The sequence below is a fragment of the Epinephelus moara genome, chromosome 22 (genome assembly GCF_006386435.1).
Source record: "Epinephelus moara isolate mb chromosome 22, YSFRI_EMoa_1.0, whole genome shotgun sequence".
NCBI classification, from domain to species: domain Eukaryota; kingdom Metazoa; phylum Chordata; class Actinopteri; order Perciformes; family Serranidae; genus Epinephelus; species Epinephelus moara.
The window spans coordinates 19,682,748-19,698,238 of NC_065527.1; the positions used below are offsets into that span (position 1 = coordinate 19,682,748).

The window sequence follows — 15,491 nt, forward strand, 5'->3', positions numbered from 1 at the left end:
TAATGTGATTGAGTAAAAGCTCTGGGACGTGGTATAAATTTAAACTTATCTTGACAGTTAACACCAGGCTTGCCTAGCCTGATCCTGTTAACTCCTCTGAAAAACGTAATCCTAAACCAACTGTTGTGGTTTGCTCTTAGCATCTTTTTGGAAAAACTGGTAGACATCCTATTACTAAAGTCAACATAACATCACAAAATCACCTGCATCTTTATTGGGGCTGGGTTGGAGGAGTGTGTATAGAGTGCTCCAAGAGTGTTAGCATTTCTGCACTCCAGTTCCCTTGTCTCAAAGTCAATGGGTTTTCTGAATGGGGTTTGGTTAGATGCCTGAAATAAGGTCTGTGGTTAAAACAAGCTTAAGAGACTTTCATGTTTTGTTATATGACATAAAATACGTCAGTTAAAGGTGCTGTATATAAGAATGTGGCCAAAATGGTTACTGCACTCAAATTCAAAATACTGCCGCGAGTCCTGTCCGCCCCCCCTCCCCTACAGATTCAAGGTTGCTGGACAGCGGCATGCTGGAGACTGATTTGTTTGCCCACGGGCGGCTGCCATGGCAGAGCCGCGTCGCCATATCCTTGATCTTCGGTTTTCCAGCGGACCGTTCGAGCAAGTCCGGCTTCTCTGCTGCTAACGCTGCTGCAGGGATACAGCTGAAGAGGAGCCGGTTGCTAATGCTATGTACTGGGACACTGCTAATGCTGCTTGCCGTGCTGCTGTAGCTCAGTCGTAACTGTAACTGATGCTGAGACTCTACTGACTGCGTGACTGGTAGACGGTGGTGGGTGGCGCAACAGGCCAAAACACAAATTCAAAACATAAACATGATTTGCAGACTGCAAAAATGTTTTTTAAATGCAAATATTCTGGCTGTACTATTCTTGTCGGTGAGATCAGTATGTTATATGAACATTATTCCTTAGTCTCTGTGACATATTAGGAGGATTTTACGGCTATTTGCTTTAGATTTCTTACATATAGCTCCTTTAATACCCCACTCTTGAATTTTGAAGCTTTTATGAGTCCTAAAAAGGCAGTTGCCAACAAGTGGCTGAATGAGACACTTTATCACGCCGGAACACGGCTTTACAGCATCATTTTGGTGGTAACGTTGAAGTCATGCGATCGTATTGTAGTTCATAGTCTAACATTGGCTTTTTACTCCTGGCGATTGCACTCAGGCTTCAAAAAATCATAAAAGTGGAGTTCATTTGTGAAGATTTCTTGCTGAACAAAATGTGTTTGTTTTGCAACAGACAGTATTTTCTATGATAATCTCAAATCCAATGAGAAAATCCCATATGCTTTCTGATGAGGGAACTGGGGTGATGCCAACTTCCACATAGGCCTGCAGAAAAAACGTCACCTGCTGCAGGGATGATGTGTATTTGAGAGAGAGACATTAGAGTCTCTTAAGCTTGTGTTAACCACAGACCTTATTTCAGGCATCTAACCAAAAACCTGTTCAAAAAGACCACTGACTGAGACACGGAAAATGGGAGTGCTAAAATGCTACCTCATTTCCAGGTTTTAGGACTCATTCCTACACCACTCTATTCTCTGATCTACACTGCAAAATTTTGAGTGCACTTTAGTTTTTCTCCTCCCTGGTAAATTTCACAATCTTGAGTTCCGTTTGTTGAGGCCAACATGGAGTTCAACTATTTCAAAGCATGTGCACATGCCCCAGATGCTCATTCAGATTGGGACCAGGGAAATTTAGAAGTCAGGTCGACACCTTGAGCTTTTTATCCACAGGCCATTTCTAAACAGTTTTTGTAGTGAGGCATGCTGTTTTTTTTATGCAGGGGGCCACTGCCATTGGGGAATACTGTTGCCATGAGGGGGGTACTTGGTCTGCAACGGTGTTTGAGTGGGTGGAACATGTCAGGTGGTATCCACATGAATGCCAGAAGCAAAGGTTTCCCAGCAGAACAATGCATTGGAACAAAATAATCAAAGTTATTAATTTCACCTGTCAGTGGTTTTAATGTTTTGGCTGATCGGTGTATACTGCAGGGGTTTCCTAAATAGGCTAAATCCAGTCCCTCTACACTTCCTGTAAATTAGTCCTCTTGTTACATTATTTGTCTACATAGCCTATTTGTTAGTCTGTTTGTTTGTTTGTTTGTTTGTTTGTTTGCTGCTGCCTTTATATGGTTGTAAGAGGTGATGAAGGTTGGGGAGAGATGCAATGCCTACTATTTTTTATTTTGTTCATTGTTCCCTAATGTTCTTATTCTCAACTAATGTCACTCCTTCTATTTGCCATATTATGTCCGGGCTGCTCTGTTCTGTGTTTTATGGAGAAAAAAATGAAATAAATATATTCTTTTAAAAAAAAGAAAAGAAAAGAAAATAAAGAAAGAGAGAGAATAAAAATAAATGAACAAACAAGTCAGTGAGTAATTTTCCTCACAAAAGTCCCATTTAACTGCAAACAAGCTAACAAGCTAGCATACACCTGGCTAGCTGTTAGCATTCCACTGTATGTGTCCGCGTGACCCACAGTTTAAATACTGTACCGCTACAGGTCATAATACTGCAGTACAACAGCCTGTCAGTGCTGTATTATCTCACAGCATTGAATAACATGAATAACTCAAAATAAACCCAGACAATACAGCTAAACACCACGTACCGCGGGCTAAGCACATTAAAAAAACGCACAGAATAAGTTTAGCAGCAGCACTGTGACAACTTCCCACAAACACGAGCACAACTTCAGCTAACAGAAGCAGCAGCAGATAAAATGTGTCATAAACGACTCACCATTTTGACGCTAAATCCACTAGAGAGAGAGCTCCGTCCACCTCGAAGCAGTTGAGAACTTTCCTGTCAGTTATTCACCTGCGCATTTCTAATAAGTTACCTCTGACAGCTGCCTTTGGCTCTCACGAGGAGACACGTCGTCGCCATGGTGACGTCACCACCAGCCTGATTGTGATTCTCTGGAATCTGCTTTTACTTGTAATTTCTCCAAAAATATACATATCCCGACAGAGGACAAATATGAACTGTGTATATTAGGCTACTACTAATAATAGCTATCAGCTACACAATTGGGAGCAGTTTTAAAGCGTTTAGTAGTTCTTTTCTGCCACTAAGAAACAGCAAGCAACACCCCAGACCCATTTAGTGGCTACTCTGGAAGTAAAACATCTGCACATCACATCTCATATTCATAAAGGATGCAGTTCATTTGGCAAGAAATCGTCTTGTTGAAATTATTTATTTAGTCTTTTTTTTTTTTTTGTGAACACTTTCAGGGCTTTTGTCCATGTTGATAAAGAAATAATCAAAAGCTCCAGAACAGCTACTAAATGAACTCTTTGGTAAAATTGTTTTCTACTGTTTCCAAGACCAGAAACAAACTGCACACCATCATAAATTACACCAGCAGCTACTTAAAAAAAATGTGGGCCAGGGGCGTAAAGTGGGGAGGCCATCCTCTCTACTCAAAGCACACCCATCTTCCACTTTTGCCTTCATTATCCCTTTTTCCACAAAGATATAGAGCCGCTACAAAGTCCCTTCTTTATGCCCCCTTTGGATTTTACACAGGACCAAACGACAGTGGCATCATTCTGCTCCAGTGTGTGATTATACACTGCATTGCAGCTTTGCGGAATCAAAAGCGGCATGACAGGCTTGACGTGCAACACATCAGCGCTGGCCTCTAGTGTGACACACATACAACATACATGTCAGCAGAGCTTTCTAAGCAGCAACAATGGCATTAACGTGTCTGTAACAATCATTCAGTGTTCTCTCAATTGCAGACATCTACAGCCTCCGTTCTTCTTCATCGAGTTAGCCGCTAACTGCAAACAGCTACTTTTTAAATCTCCCACGCTGGGTTGCAAGTGCAGCTTGCTGTCAAAACGTCACACCCATGCCACCTATGATCCCATCCCGCAGATTGTCCTGTTATACAGACATTGTTCCAGTGCTGTTACGATCTCCCATGGCAGATAAAAGGTGAGGCCACTCTGTCCCCACATTCCGCGATCGTACCTTACATACAACACAGCGAAGCTGCATAACAGCGTGATATTCACGCCTTGAACAGGCAGTGTAAAAGAGGAAGTGTGACCTCAACTACACACTTGCAAAGCTTCATGACTGCATCTTGGATGGTTGTGACGCAGTCGCATTGACAAAATGTATTCACCGACAGACGTATAAACTCCTGGCGCTTCTGTGGTATTTTACGCCACAGAAGGTGTCAGGACAACCTTTTTCCATGATGACGAAAACGCACACAGAGATTCACACGGTGAAAACTACCAGCCCTCTGTCACAGCTGGTAAACACTGTACCAATCTATCTTTAACATATAAGCCGTAGTAATTTAATTTCCCTTAAATGCTATGTAATTTGGAACATTATCTCCAAATCCTGTCATGTAAAATATGGAAGCGGAGAACGGTGGTGCTTGCAATTATTTTTTAATGCCGTTATCTTGAAATCACGAGTTAATTATTTTATGTTGAGATAACAAAGCTCATCATTTCTGTCAATTCCTGAGAAAACAAAAGGCCAATTTCTTGAGATAACAAGATAATTTATCACTAGAAAATGACTTTTGTTTTCTCGAGATCACAGTATAGTTGTAGAGAAGTTGAAAATGAGCCATGATTTCAGCCTTTAAGACTGAAGACTGTCTTGAGGGGGGTGGGAATTCATAACTGAGCAGTTGTCGAGGTATAAATGTGTTCTCTGTTGGTGCAGCTACATTATTAGAGCAGACAGTATTGTTTTATAGTAGCCAAAGATGAGGGGCTGACCAACTCCTATCTCTCTGCTTCAGCCAGCAGCTGCTCAAATAAAGCCTGTGAAGTTGCAGCCGGGCTAGTCTTCTCTTAACTAGACCTTTATTTTTTTATTTTTTTATTTATTTACTTCACCAAAATCCAAAACCGCATCAGTCCAATGTGCAGTAATATACAGAGCAATGCAACAATGAAATTCACTTCCAAATCATATTACACAACAAAATTATTTATGTGCTTTTAAAGAATTGATAAAGGACCATTACTTGAGATGAAATTTTACTAATTAATAGTTTTCTTTGGTGTGTAAATGTGTCAATCATCAATGTGTTATTTAGTGTATTGTCTTGAGTATGTATGTTTGTTTGTATGTCTTGAATGTATGTTTTGTATCATCCCTCTGTAACTGTGTAGACCCCAGGAAGAATAACTGAAAGGTTAATGGGGATCTGAATAAACAAACAAACAATGCAATTTCTGCCTGTGTTAGACCTTGATTGATGTGTTGATCAATAATGGGAACTCCCTGATGTGACATTTTTATCTTAAATCAGTTGCAACAGCCATGCTTGCACGGCACTACTTAACTCTGATTAGCATTGTGAGTAACAAGAGAAAACAACCTTTTGTTTTCTCATGGTAACAGGTTGATTATCTCATTATCTCAAGATAATTAAAGTTTCTTTCCTCAAGATGATTAAATAATTAACTTGCAATCTCATAATTTTTCTTATGTATTATTCCTCAACAGGTGTCTCGATTGAACCTCAACAGAGTCACCTCAAGTGACCTAAAAATTAATCACAATGGGTAAGGTCGTGCATTTTTACACAGCTAGTACAGTTCTAAAAATTGAGCATAGCGTTAGTTAAGGCAGGACACAATGTCAAGCTCAGCTCACATCCCAGCCACATCAGTTGATCTCAAACAGCCAATCAAGTGATGAAGCAGCTGATTGATCACATGATTACTTTCTATGTAACACATTGGCAAATCTCATTCAGATTGCCCTATTTAAACTGCTCTGGCTTGCCTACTGTTGCTGCTTCCTCTGCAACTGGCCTCCACCCCAGCTCCTTCTTTTCATGTTGTGTCTAACTGATCAGTGTCATTTCTGTTTGTCAGTAATACTGGCTCTGTTCTGTTCCTGGGGGGTCTTGGCTGTTGCTCTCCCTGCCTTAGGCTTTCCGTGTAGGCGCATGGAAGGGCAGGGAGGTTTGCCTCTCTGCCAAAAGTGTAATTTACCTGTTATTTAAAAAAAAAAAAAGGTATGATCATGAAAGACATACTACATAGATATTATTGTAGCTGAACTTGGGCTCAATACAAAAAAAGTCATGTGACTCTGAAAATACTGCTCACCCCTCAGTCCCCAGATGGTGAGGTAAAATCCTCCTAGTCATCCCTACTGTGAAACTTTGCCCATTACAGGACAGTCATCCCTCAAGGAGAGAAGAGGGATGAGACTGTTCCAGGGACTTGCACAGCAGCAGGAAAGTTCAGCAAATGTTGATGAAATTCCTACCAGTCACCAACAGAGGTCAGAAAAGGTCTTAAGGGCTCTTTCTATGTTGTGAAGACACATTTTGCTGCCTGGTCTTCTCATACCTCGACAACCGGTGGTCACATTTTGTGTATGGTTATGTAGCAGTGATTTAGGTGTTATTTCTCGACAGCATATACTATATGCATGGGAAATGATGTGTTCAGAAGGTGAAAAAGAAAATTTGACAGGTATTTAACTGACTCGTGAACTAAAGAGCATATTTTTGAGGAAAAACTGAGCAGCTCCTGGCACACCTTTTCTTTCTTTCTTAGTGCTGTGTTTATATATGCAGTTACCTGGTAGGCTCAGAACAGATATATTAATGTGAAAACACCTCAGTCACAACCACTTTTCATTATGTATCATCAAAAAATGTGTGCATCCTGATGTATACCCTGATGAAAATGTGTAGTGAGCATTGTAATCCACTATTCGTGTCAACCAAGAACCTGTGGACCAGCTAGGAATTTCTTGAGATATAAGCAAGTCATCAAATCAGAAGTACCACAGACAGAAAATGTGAAATATTAAATGTTCATTGCCACCTAAAACCAGTAGCTGGAGGGTCAGCAAATTATTGGACAGCGAGTGGTGTCTCTTCAGGATGCCGATGACAGCGGCTAAGCTGATATATTCAAAGCACTTTATCTGAATAAGCTTGCCCATCTCATTTCCCAGTGTAATGGCAGTGCCTGCTTGAACTAAATGTTCAGGGCTTTTTAAAGGTCGACCTGATCTGTTTGATTCCTGCAGTATTACACGTTCAATGTCAGATGAGAACATTCTGTCTATAAATGTCCAACGTGGATATCAGTAAGCATTGATGGGTTTGCTGTATGAATGCTTGAAAAGATGCAGGAATGCACTTGCAAGCTATAAAGCATCTCAAAGTTTGTTACAGATCCTCTAATAACTCTGCATTTTTCTTTCCTTTTACCTGCTTCTGTTGCAGAGAGTAACACTGGCAGGCACAGGTGCAATGGCAAGAAATAATGTTGCGTTCCAAGTGATAAGGACTTGAATGAATGGAAGAAGTTAAGCGAGTTCATCTCAAGGTGAGATAGCTACATTGCATTTATATATATTTCTATACACTTTGTGCCTGCAGTATTTCCCCTTCAAGGCAATGCCTGACTTTGAAACTTAGTTTTTCAATCACAACTTCTAAATTCCACATCACAAGACTCAATATCTTTATAATCTGTAGCTTGTACTGTGGTGTACATTCCTTATAAATGACAACATGTCCAGGTGTTTTCTAAGATTTTGTTTGCTTTTTATTAATCAGTTTAAGGTCCAGTGTGTAGGATTTAGGGGGACATATTGGCAGAAATGGTGGAATGAGAATACTCATAACTATGTTTTCATTCATTTATAATCACCAAAAACTGAGAATCACTGCATTTTTTTTACCTTACAATGAGCTGTTTATATCTACATGCAAAGCAAGTCCTCTTTATAGATGTATAATAATAACTAGATACTGGACCCCAAGATGGTGCCTATTCATTCCAATGCGCCTGGTGCATATGCAAAAACAAATTCTAGCTTCAGGGTTTACTATTGTGATATGTGACCCACTGAATATGCGCAGTAGTGTTTCTCCTGCTGGCCCCACCCGCAAGTTCCCAATTTGGTCAGTGACTCCTTCAGTTGATAGTAGAGGATCTATTATGTCAATAAGAATTTCTGCCAAAGATATGATTTGATTAGCAATAGTAACATCTTTAAATCTGTAACTCAAGCCATCCCCTGCTTTCTTATATCCTTAATTCAGTCAGGAACACTTCAGTCAAATAAAATTTGCAGTATTCCATTTGCAGTATTATGTGGCTCTGTTCTGCCTTTCCTAGGCCTCCGCAGAAAGCCTCTTTCACGCGCCTACGTGGAAAGAATGAGGCAGAAAGAGCACACCTTTCCACCCTTCTGTGTGCCTATGTGGAGAGTCTAAGGCAGAGAGAGCACACCTCTCAGCCCTTCCACGTGCCTGCATGGAAAGCCATAACCTGTCTGCCCTTCCATATGCAAAACAGGAAAGCCTAAGACAGGGTGAGCAGCAGCAAAGACCCCCTGGGAACAGAACAGAGCAAGCATTAATGACAAACAGAAATTATGTTGATAAGTCAGACAGCATGAAAAGGAGGAGCTGGGGTGGAGGTGGGTTGCAAAGCAGCTTGCAGAGGAAGCAGTAACAGTAGGCAGGCCAGAGCAGTTTAAATAGGGCGCCCTGGATGAGATTCGCCAATTGGTTGCATAGAAAGGAATCATGTGATCTATCAGCTGACTCCCTTCTATCAATCAGCTGCTCCATCAGTTGATTGGGCTGTTTGAGATCAGCTGATGTAGCTGGGATGTGAGCTGAGCTTGAAATCGTATCGTGCCTGAACTAATGCTATGCTCAGTTTCTGTTGTATGTATGATTTGATTAGCAGTAGTAACATCTTTGAATCTATAACTTAAGCCATCCCCAACTTTCTTATGTCCTTAATTAAAGGAATTTGGGCAAACTCTACCACCATCACCCCTTGTCTCCCACAACTTAGAGTTAGAGGCTGAACTTAAATGGGATAAAAATCCCAAACAAAACAATTAGAAATATGTTTAACCATATCTCGTACTCTATAATATCTGACAGAAGTTTAATTTTACAGATCTTTTGAAAAGTACTATTCATACGTTATGTACTCAATATTTAAACTTCCCCATAACTCCAAAAGCAAAGAAATTCCTTTTAAAATCTTAAACAGAGTATATCTGTCCAATGACTTGTTACAACAACGATTTGATATTGAAACCAAAAACTGTGTATTCTGTGACGACACTGAAACTTCCAATCATTTATTTTTCCAGTGTATGTATTCTGAAGCCGTATGACTTGATGTACATGACTGGCTTTCCCCCAAAAGTTTTTCAACTTGAAAACTCAAAAGGACATTGTTTATGGACTCATCATGGACAACAGTAAGGATGACTTTCTGGCTAATAACATTCTTGTACTTGGACACTGTTTTTACACAAGTCCAGATATGTGAAGGTGAAGCCTAGGATTAGTGTGTTACAAAAAAATGCAATGTAAATGTAAAATGCAATGTAACCGTATGAATGTATGATGCATCCAGAGTCATGGTTTAGGTGCTTTCAGCCTCAGAGTCCTTCACTGTCTGCATTCAGGCGTGTGAGGAGGCTGCAGAGTGTCTGATGGTAAAGGTACTGTAAGATAAGCTAGTGGGTGTTTAGACTCCAATGTGTGATGTGTCACGTTGTATAAACATAGCCCCAGATTGGAAGCTTTTAAAATGAGAGGCGCACTGTATTGCTGCAATTTGTTGAAACCACATTTTGGAGGTTAAACTAACAGACCACAATGTAAATATTAAATCACAAAGTCTGGAAAAACCCTTATTAAAAAAATATCTGTACAGTAGCTGGTCCGTCACAGTTGTGTTAAGTAAAAGCCCCACCAATATTTTTAATTTCATTAATTTGTATCTTCCATTATGAAGAGATAACACTCTTTGCTAGCCTGATGCTAATGGCAGTACTCACTGGGTTGACAAAGTGCCTCTGCTGTTTCACATCATCATTTTTCCCTTTTTACTCTGTGTGGTAACATCCCTAGAGGAAATATCAAAAAGGCTGAGGTGTTGTTGTCGTACAAAGTCAAAGTGACTGCTGTGACGGGAGCAGTTGTGAACGACAAAAAGAAATTTAACATGCTAGACTTTCTGTTGGAATGTCGTGAGGCGTCCCAGAACTATGACACACTACATGAGATGAAATGATGGATTATCGTGTACGACACTCATTGTCGTTCACGATCCATGCCCACACCGTACGTCGCTGCGTCGGGCTAGAATCGGGCTGATATTGTGTAGTGCGTACCAGGCATTAGTGGCATTTTCTGGGGCCTGGTTGCGGTCTACGGAGTCTACCATGTTGTTTTCAACAGTCGCCCAAAACGGACAAACCAAACACTGGCTCCAGATAGGGCCATTCGCTTTTTCACATTGGCCACGGTAGTTCTCCTTCACACGTGGCACACGGGAGAAGTATCCATTGGTTGCAATCTACAACCTTGCCACTAGATGCCACTACATCCTACACACTAGACCTTTAAAGAGGTTCCACCACATTAGTTTACAGGAAGTCATCTGTGATAAAAAAGACAGCAAAGAAAGACACATTTTTTACAAAAGCAATTAGCCTTTTTTAATCTTACATTGCATTGAAAATTTACATAATAGATTCATACATTTTACAAATAATTTCATCATAAAAATATATTTCTGTACAAAACACTTTTTTATTCTATATTTCATCTTTTTTTGTTCAAATGGTGAATATTTCCAATGTCCCCCGGGCAGGAACAGCTTTAAGTCTTTCAAATCACATGGGTCTTATTGCAGTCAGTCAGTAGGAAAAGCTTGTGGCAAAATAGACTGAAGCTTAGAAAAAAATGACTTCTGATGAAGGGGAGCGCTGGAGCAGGTGTGTTCGTATGTATGTATGTATGTGTGTGTGAGTGTGTGTGCAGATGACAGGGAGGGTCCCATGGTTTTTGGTAGGCACTGTGTCAGATCCATACCGAAAAAACAACAACAACAGCAACAACAACGACGACAGCAGCAACAATCGATCCAAACTGTAATAAGAAACAATGTCACCATAGCAATGCAGTGCGGGAAAGTCGCAGCAGTGATAAACAAGGAAGCCGCAGCCACCATTGCTTTTAAATCAGTAATGACTTTAAAAGGAGTTTTCTGTCAGCCGGGTGCAGTCGGCACCCGTGGTCACGACAGTAGGAGTTCTAAAAGCAAAGTAGATGTTTTCGCTCACCCTGACACCCAAACTCATTAAAAACAACTTGTATTCATCATGTGTGGGACCCAAACTCACTAACTTCAGTTTTAAACCTTTAAACCAGACTCTTCAAAACAAAACAGTATTTTTCTTTCTTGAAATGGGCACCAAAGCTGAAAAACAGTGACTCATGCTCACTGATATATGTATTCCTGTCAAATGGAGACCAATTAATATAGATTCGGTATATGGTGCATTTCAGGCCCATCTCTTACAGTATGACATATGAATGTTATGCATGGTTTCACACAAAATCAACATCTTCTCTTCCCTTTTCACGGCACATGAAACCACCAAAAAGGCCAACAACATGTGCAACAACAGCCTCCAGTGGCTCACAAGAGCTAAATACAGTAAAGGAAGCCAGCTGTACAAAATTGAAGAGAGTAGGTGGTAGATCATATCTGAAAAATAGCTACCAGCTAAGCAACACTGAGCTGAGATTATAAGGCTATATTTTCATGAAATAAAAGCGAGGGGAAATATTCAATCTCAGCGGCCTCGGTTATGTGTTTGGATTTACTCTATTGTCAACGTGAAATCTTAAGATCTCCTCCCAAATGGTCAGTTCATCTTAAAACTCCAGTGTTTCGGAAATAAACGACACTTAAAGCCTTTTAGCTGTTGAAATGCAACACACACAAGCAAAACACTGATTAAAATCTAATGTGCAATACTTGGGAAGTGCCACAGGTAGTACAAACTTTTTTTTAAAGAAAAAAAAAAAAAAAAAAACTTAGTTTAAAGGCTTTGAAATAATGCCAATTTATAATTGATGTGGATTTCAGTACAAGGGCAAATTAAATCTTAACAGAAAACCCTACAACTGAGTTCATGTGATCTCATCGGTAACATAGGGTGAAACTTCAGAACCAAGACGCAGTGCTATAAAACCTGGAGGTAAACCTCTGGTTATGATCATTTAAGATTTACAGTTCTTTTCTTTGATGTTTAATGAACAAACAAGGTTAAACCTGTATTCTTTGCAACTAAATTAGATCATATTTCTAGTAATAGTTCACAAACAAACCCACTGAAAACATCCTAAAATGTACGATAAAAAAGTGCATACACAAATTTTCTACATGGGTCGAAACATCTTGTACGTAGACCATCATCCACACACTACATGTTGGGCAGTTCACCAGCAATTTTTAATCATATTATTCTTTGTCTCAGAGTCAGAGCTACACAAGAGTTTAACATAAACGTGTTGGCTCCACTGAGAGCTCAGATATTTCTGTGTTGCCATGACCACACTGAGCTTGTTGACCTATCTGAACTCAGAGTTTATTAATGTGCAAATTTCTGTGGCATCATATCATCTGTTGGGGTTAGAAAGCAGTGCCGGTATATGTGTAATGGTGGTAGATATGGAGGACATGTACAGTATGTATTTGTAGTGGTCAATAGTTCTAGTAAAGGAGCAAAAAAATGTCCGTAGCACAAACTCCATCTGTTAATGGCTTAGAAATTTGCCATCTGTGATTCAAACATCAACTTTAAAGAGCACTATTGTTGCTGGCCAACTTTGCATCTCAACAATAATGACAACAACAATACCACTGACACTCATGATTGCCTCAGTGGGAAAAGACAGTGATGGTGAGAGAAACTTCACGTTACACAGGAAATTAAAATGAACCAATTCCATGTTACAAAGGAACCAAAATACCGTGTGACTTCTGTGAACAGCACATAGTTGTAATATCTTTTATTCTGATAGTTATTTCTTTTTTTTTTTCTAAAAACTCTCTGCTATAATCCGTCTTTTCCCATCCGCCCGCCCCCCCCTGTGGTAAATATATAGCACAAAAATATAGGTGGTGAATGCTCCCGAATATATATGCAATAGATTTACAGATCAGAAGATTCTGCAGCAATAACAAAGAAAGAAGATAAGCACTCACAGAGTGCAGAATTACAGTGGAACCGTGTCCACAATCGTAGGGCTACAACCCTGTTTGTCTTTCTTTTAGCCTGTCTGTCAATTTATGTCTGTCTCCTGTCGATCAGCCTTTCTCTGCGTCTGTCCTCCTATAAACCTGTTAATCTGTGTTTAAACCTTAAATCTGTCTGTGGAGTAATGGACGATGGTCTGCAACAGTCTTTTGACCCTGCTTGTCTTGAACCTGTCTAACTCCATGTGTCTTACCGTTGGTCTTAACACCATCTGTCTTCCTGTCTCTACAGATTTGTGTTAGCGTGTGTACCTGTCATCTTTCCTGTCTGTCACTCACGCTGTCAGTCTCTCTCTAACCTTTCCCTCTGTCCTGTGTTAGTCCATCTCTCGGTGGGTAGACAGGTAGTGTTCCTGTAAAATGTGCTTTAGTGCCAGAGCTTTCTCTGTATCACAAAGTCTTTTTCTTTGTTAGTCCATCAGAGTCCTCTGTATCCATTCAGCGTCTTTCTCATCAGAATCCATTAAAATTCACAGGATCAGGAACATCTTTCCTCAAGGCCATATTCTGTCTCATCTGATTCATTATGTAGAGGGAAGGCTGACCTCTCTCAGCGGTTGATTTCAGGTTAGACAGGCTCTGATTGGCTGTGTTAGGTTTTTAAGATCTCATCTTTTCTCCTGATGACTCCCTCACTCTACTTGCAGTTCAGTTAGGGGTTGTACTCCGTCTCCTCGGCCTCCTCTCTTATCCACTGGACGTGAAGGAGCAGTTTATCCATTAGATGAGTCAGTCTCTTCTCATCTGTTCTATTAGCGCTAGCTCCCCTTTAGACTCCTTTTAGTTTTTGCTTTGCCCTAATCCCAGTTCAGTTAGGATTACAGCTCCGTCTCCAGGGCTGCCCTTATCCTTTGCTCAGGAGTTAGTCTCTTTCCAGAGCAACTTTTGCTACTGTCTGCTAGCATTAGCCGTATTAGAGTCATAGAAAAAGACAAGAGACTGTTAATACCAGCCTCTGGTTGTCATGGAGACGGGAGGTTGTCCTGTCCTGGTTGCGAGGGTGTTGTATTCCGTGGTCATTTTAGAAATAGGCTCCTATTCACAACTGGTTTACTGATGGTCTGCTGGTGACAGCGTCTTTTACTGTCAGTTTTGAACCCAGATATTAAGAAACAGTTTGCTTTGCTTCACAGTGTCTTTTGTGACATCATCCTCTTTGTGTCACACTTTCCCATCTGTGGCCATTTTTCTTCCTTGATGCTCACAGTAAGGATTTGTTCAGCACAGCTGGGGAGACAACGTGGTACAAATGAAATCAGCCTGTTTCTGTAGTGCAGTTTATCTCCATGATGTATAACCATGGCCAAGAGCACTGATGATGTGCTCTCCCTCTCACCAGGCAAGGAGAGCAGGTCCTTCTCTCCTAAACTCAGTGTGAAATACAAAACTCAGCATTGGGTTATGATGACATATCATGATAACCATCAAGCAGGTCATGGCTTAATCATCACTACTGGTATTAGAGACACTGCGAGGGGTTAAATAAGAGGTCGAAGTATAATTTTCTGGTTGAGAATCAAATTATAAACTATCCATGACCAGCTGAGTCTTAGGTTTGGAGATGGGTAAGAGTCGCCAAAGTTTTCTGTGGGGTTGCATCCTTTTCTTTCACTCGATGTCACATCTCACTGTGAGTTCGCAGTCTGTGTTGCATCCGTCAAAGCTAGCAGACAAATCTGTGTTCACATAAGTTTAAATTTCATCTGCGGATACAAAATGCTGTAAGTGAAAGGAACCAACGCCAGGTTTTGGTTTCAAGTGGACAGTTTTCCCTCTGCTTGGGGAGCTTAGGTTTCTGAACTGGGACTGAAGGTCTTTAGCAATCAATGTATAGACCGTGTTGCCAACGACATCGACGTTTGAGTCGAAGCATACGGCTTTTCCCCTCCTTAGCCTTGCACCAATCGTGGTCCCATTAGATATCTGAGTCATTGAGTTTAAGTGAGGATAATCAATCCTCAGACCATGGTGCAGACAGTATTTAGATTCGGATCGAATCTAACAGCCTTCCCCTCCACAGCCTTGGCGTTCGTGTTGTACATGGGGTTCTCAAAGGCAGCCTGGCCGTTGTTGTTTTCATGGACTGAGCAGCCTGTGTACTGTGTTTTTGGTGTTGTTCTGTGGAAAAACAAAACAACAGTAAAGAAAATATAAATACAGCATTAGAGTGATAAAACAGTTATAATTGCCTATTCATAAAAACATAACTGGGGAGCCAGTGGACAATAGTGAATGCAGTCTTGGGAGTGGAGACATAGTAAACAAGCTTTAAGTAGGATTAGAGAGAGTGTTGTGCTCTTTAGGAAGCCAAGTGAGATTCCAATCAGCCCATCCAAAACTAATT

General features: G+C 40.6%; 1 protein-coding gene across 1 annotated transcript in view; it reads right to left on the bottom strand.

Moving 5' to 3' along the window:
- Window positions 1-15,105: 15,105 nt before the first annotated feature.
- The window catches only part of csmd3b (CUB and Sushi multiple domains 3b), a 478,068-nt gene continuing 477,682 nt past the window's right edge, over window positions 15,106-15,491 (bottom strand). The window contains exon 72 of the mRNA XM_050035068.1: window positions 15,106-15,265. Coding sequence (XP_049891025.1) covers window positions 15,106-15,265 — 160 coding nt within the window. The remainder of the gene's footprint in view (window positions 15,266-15,491) is intronic.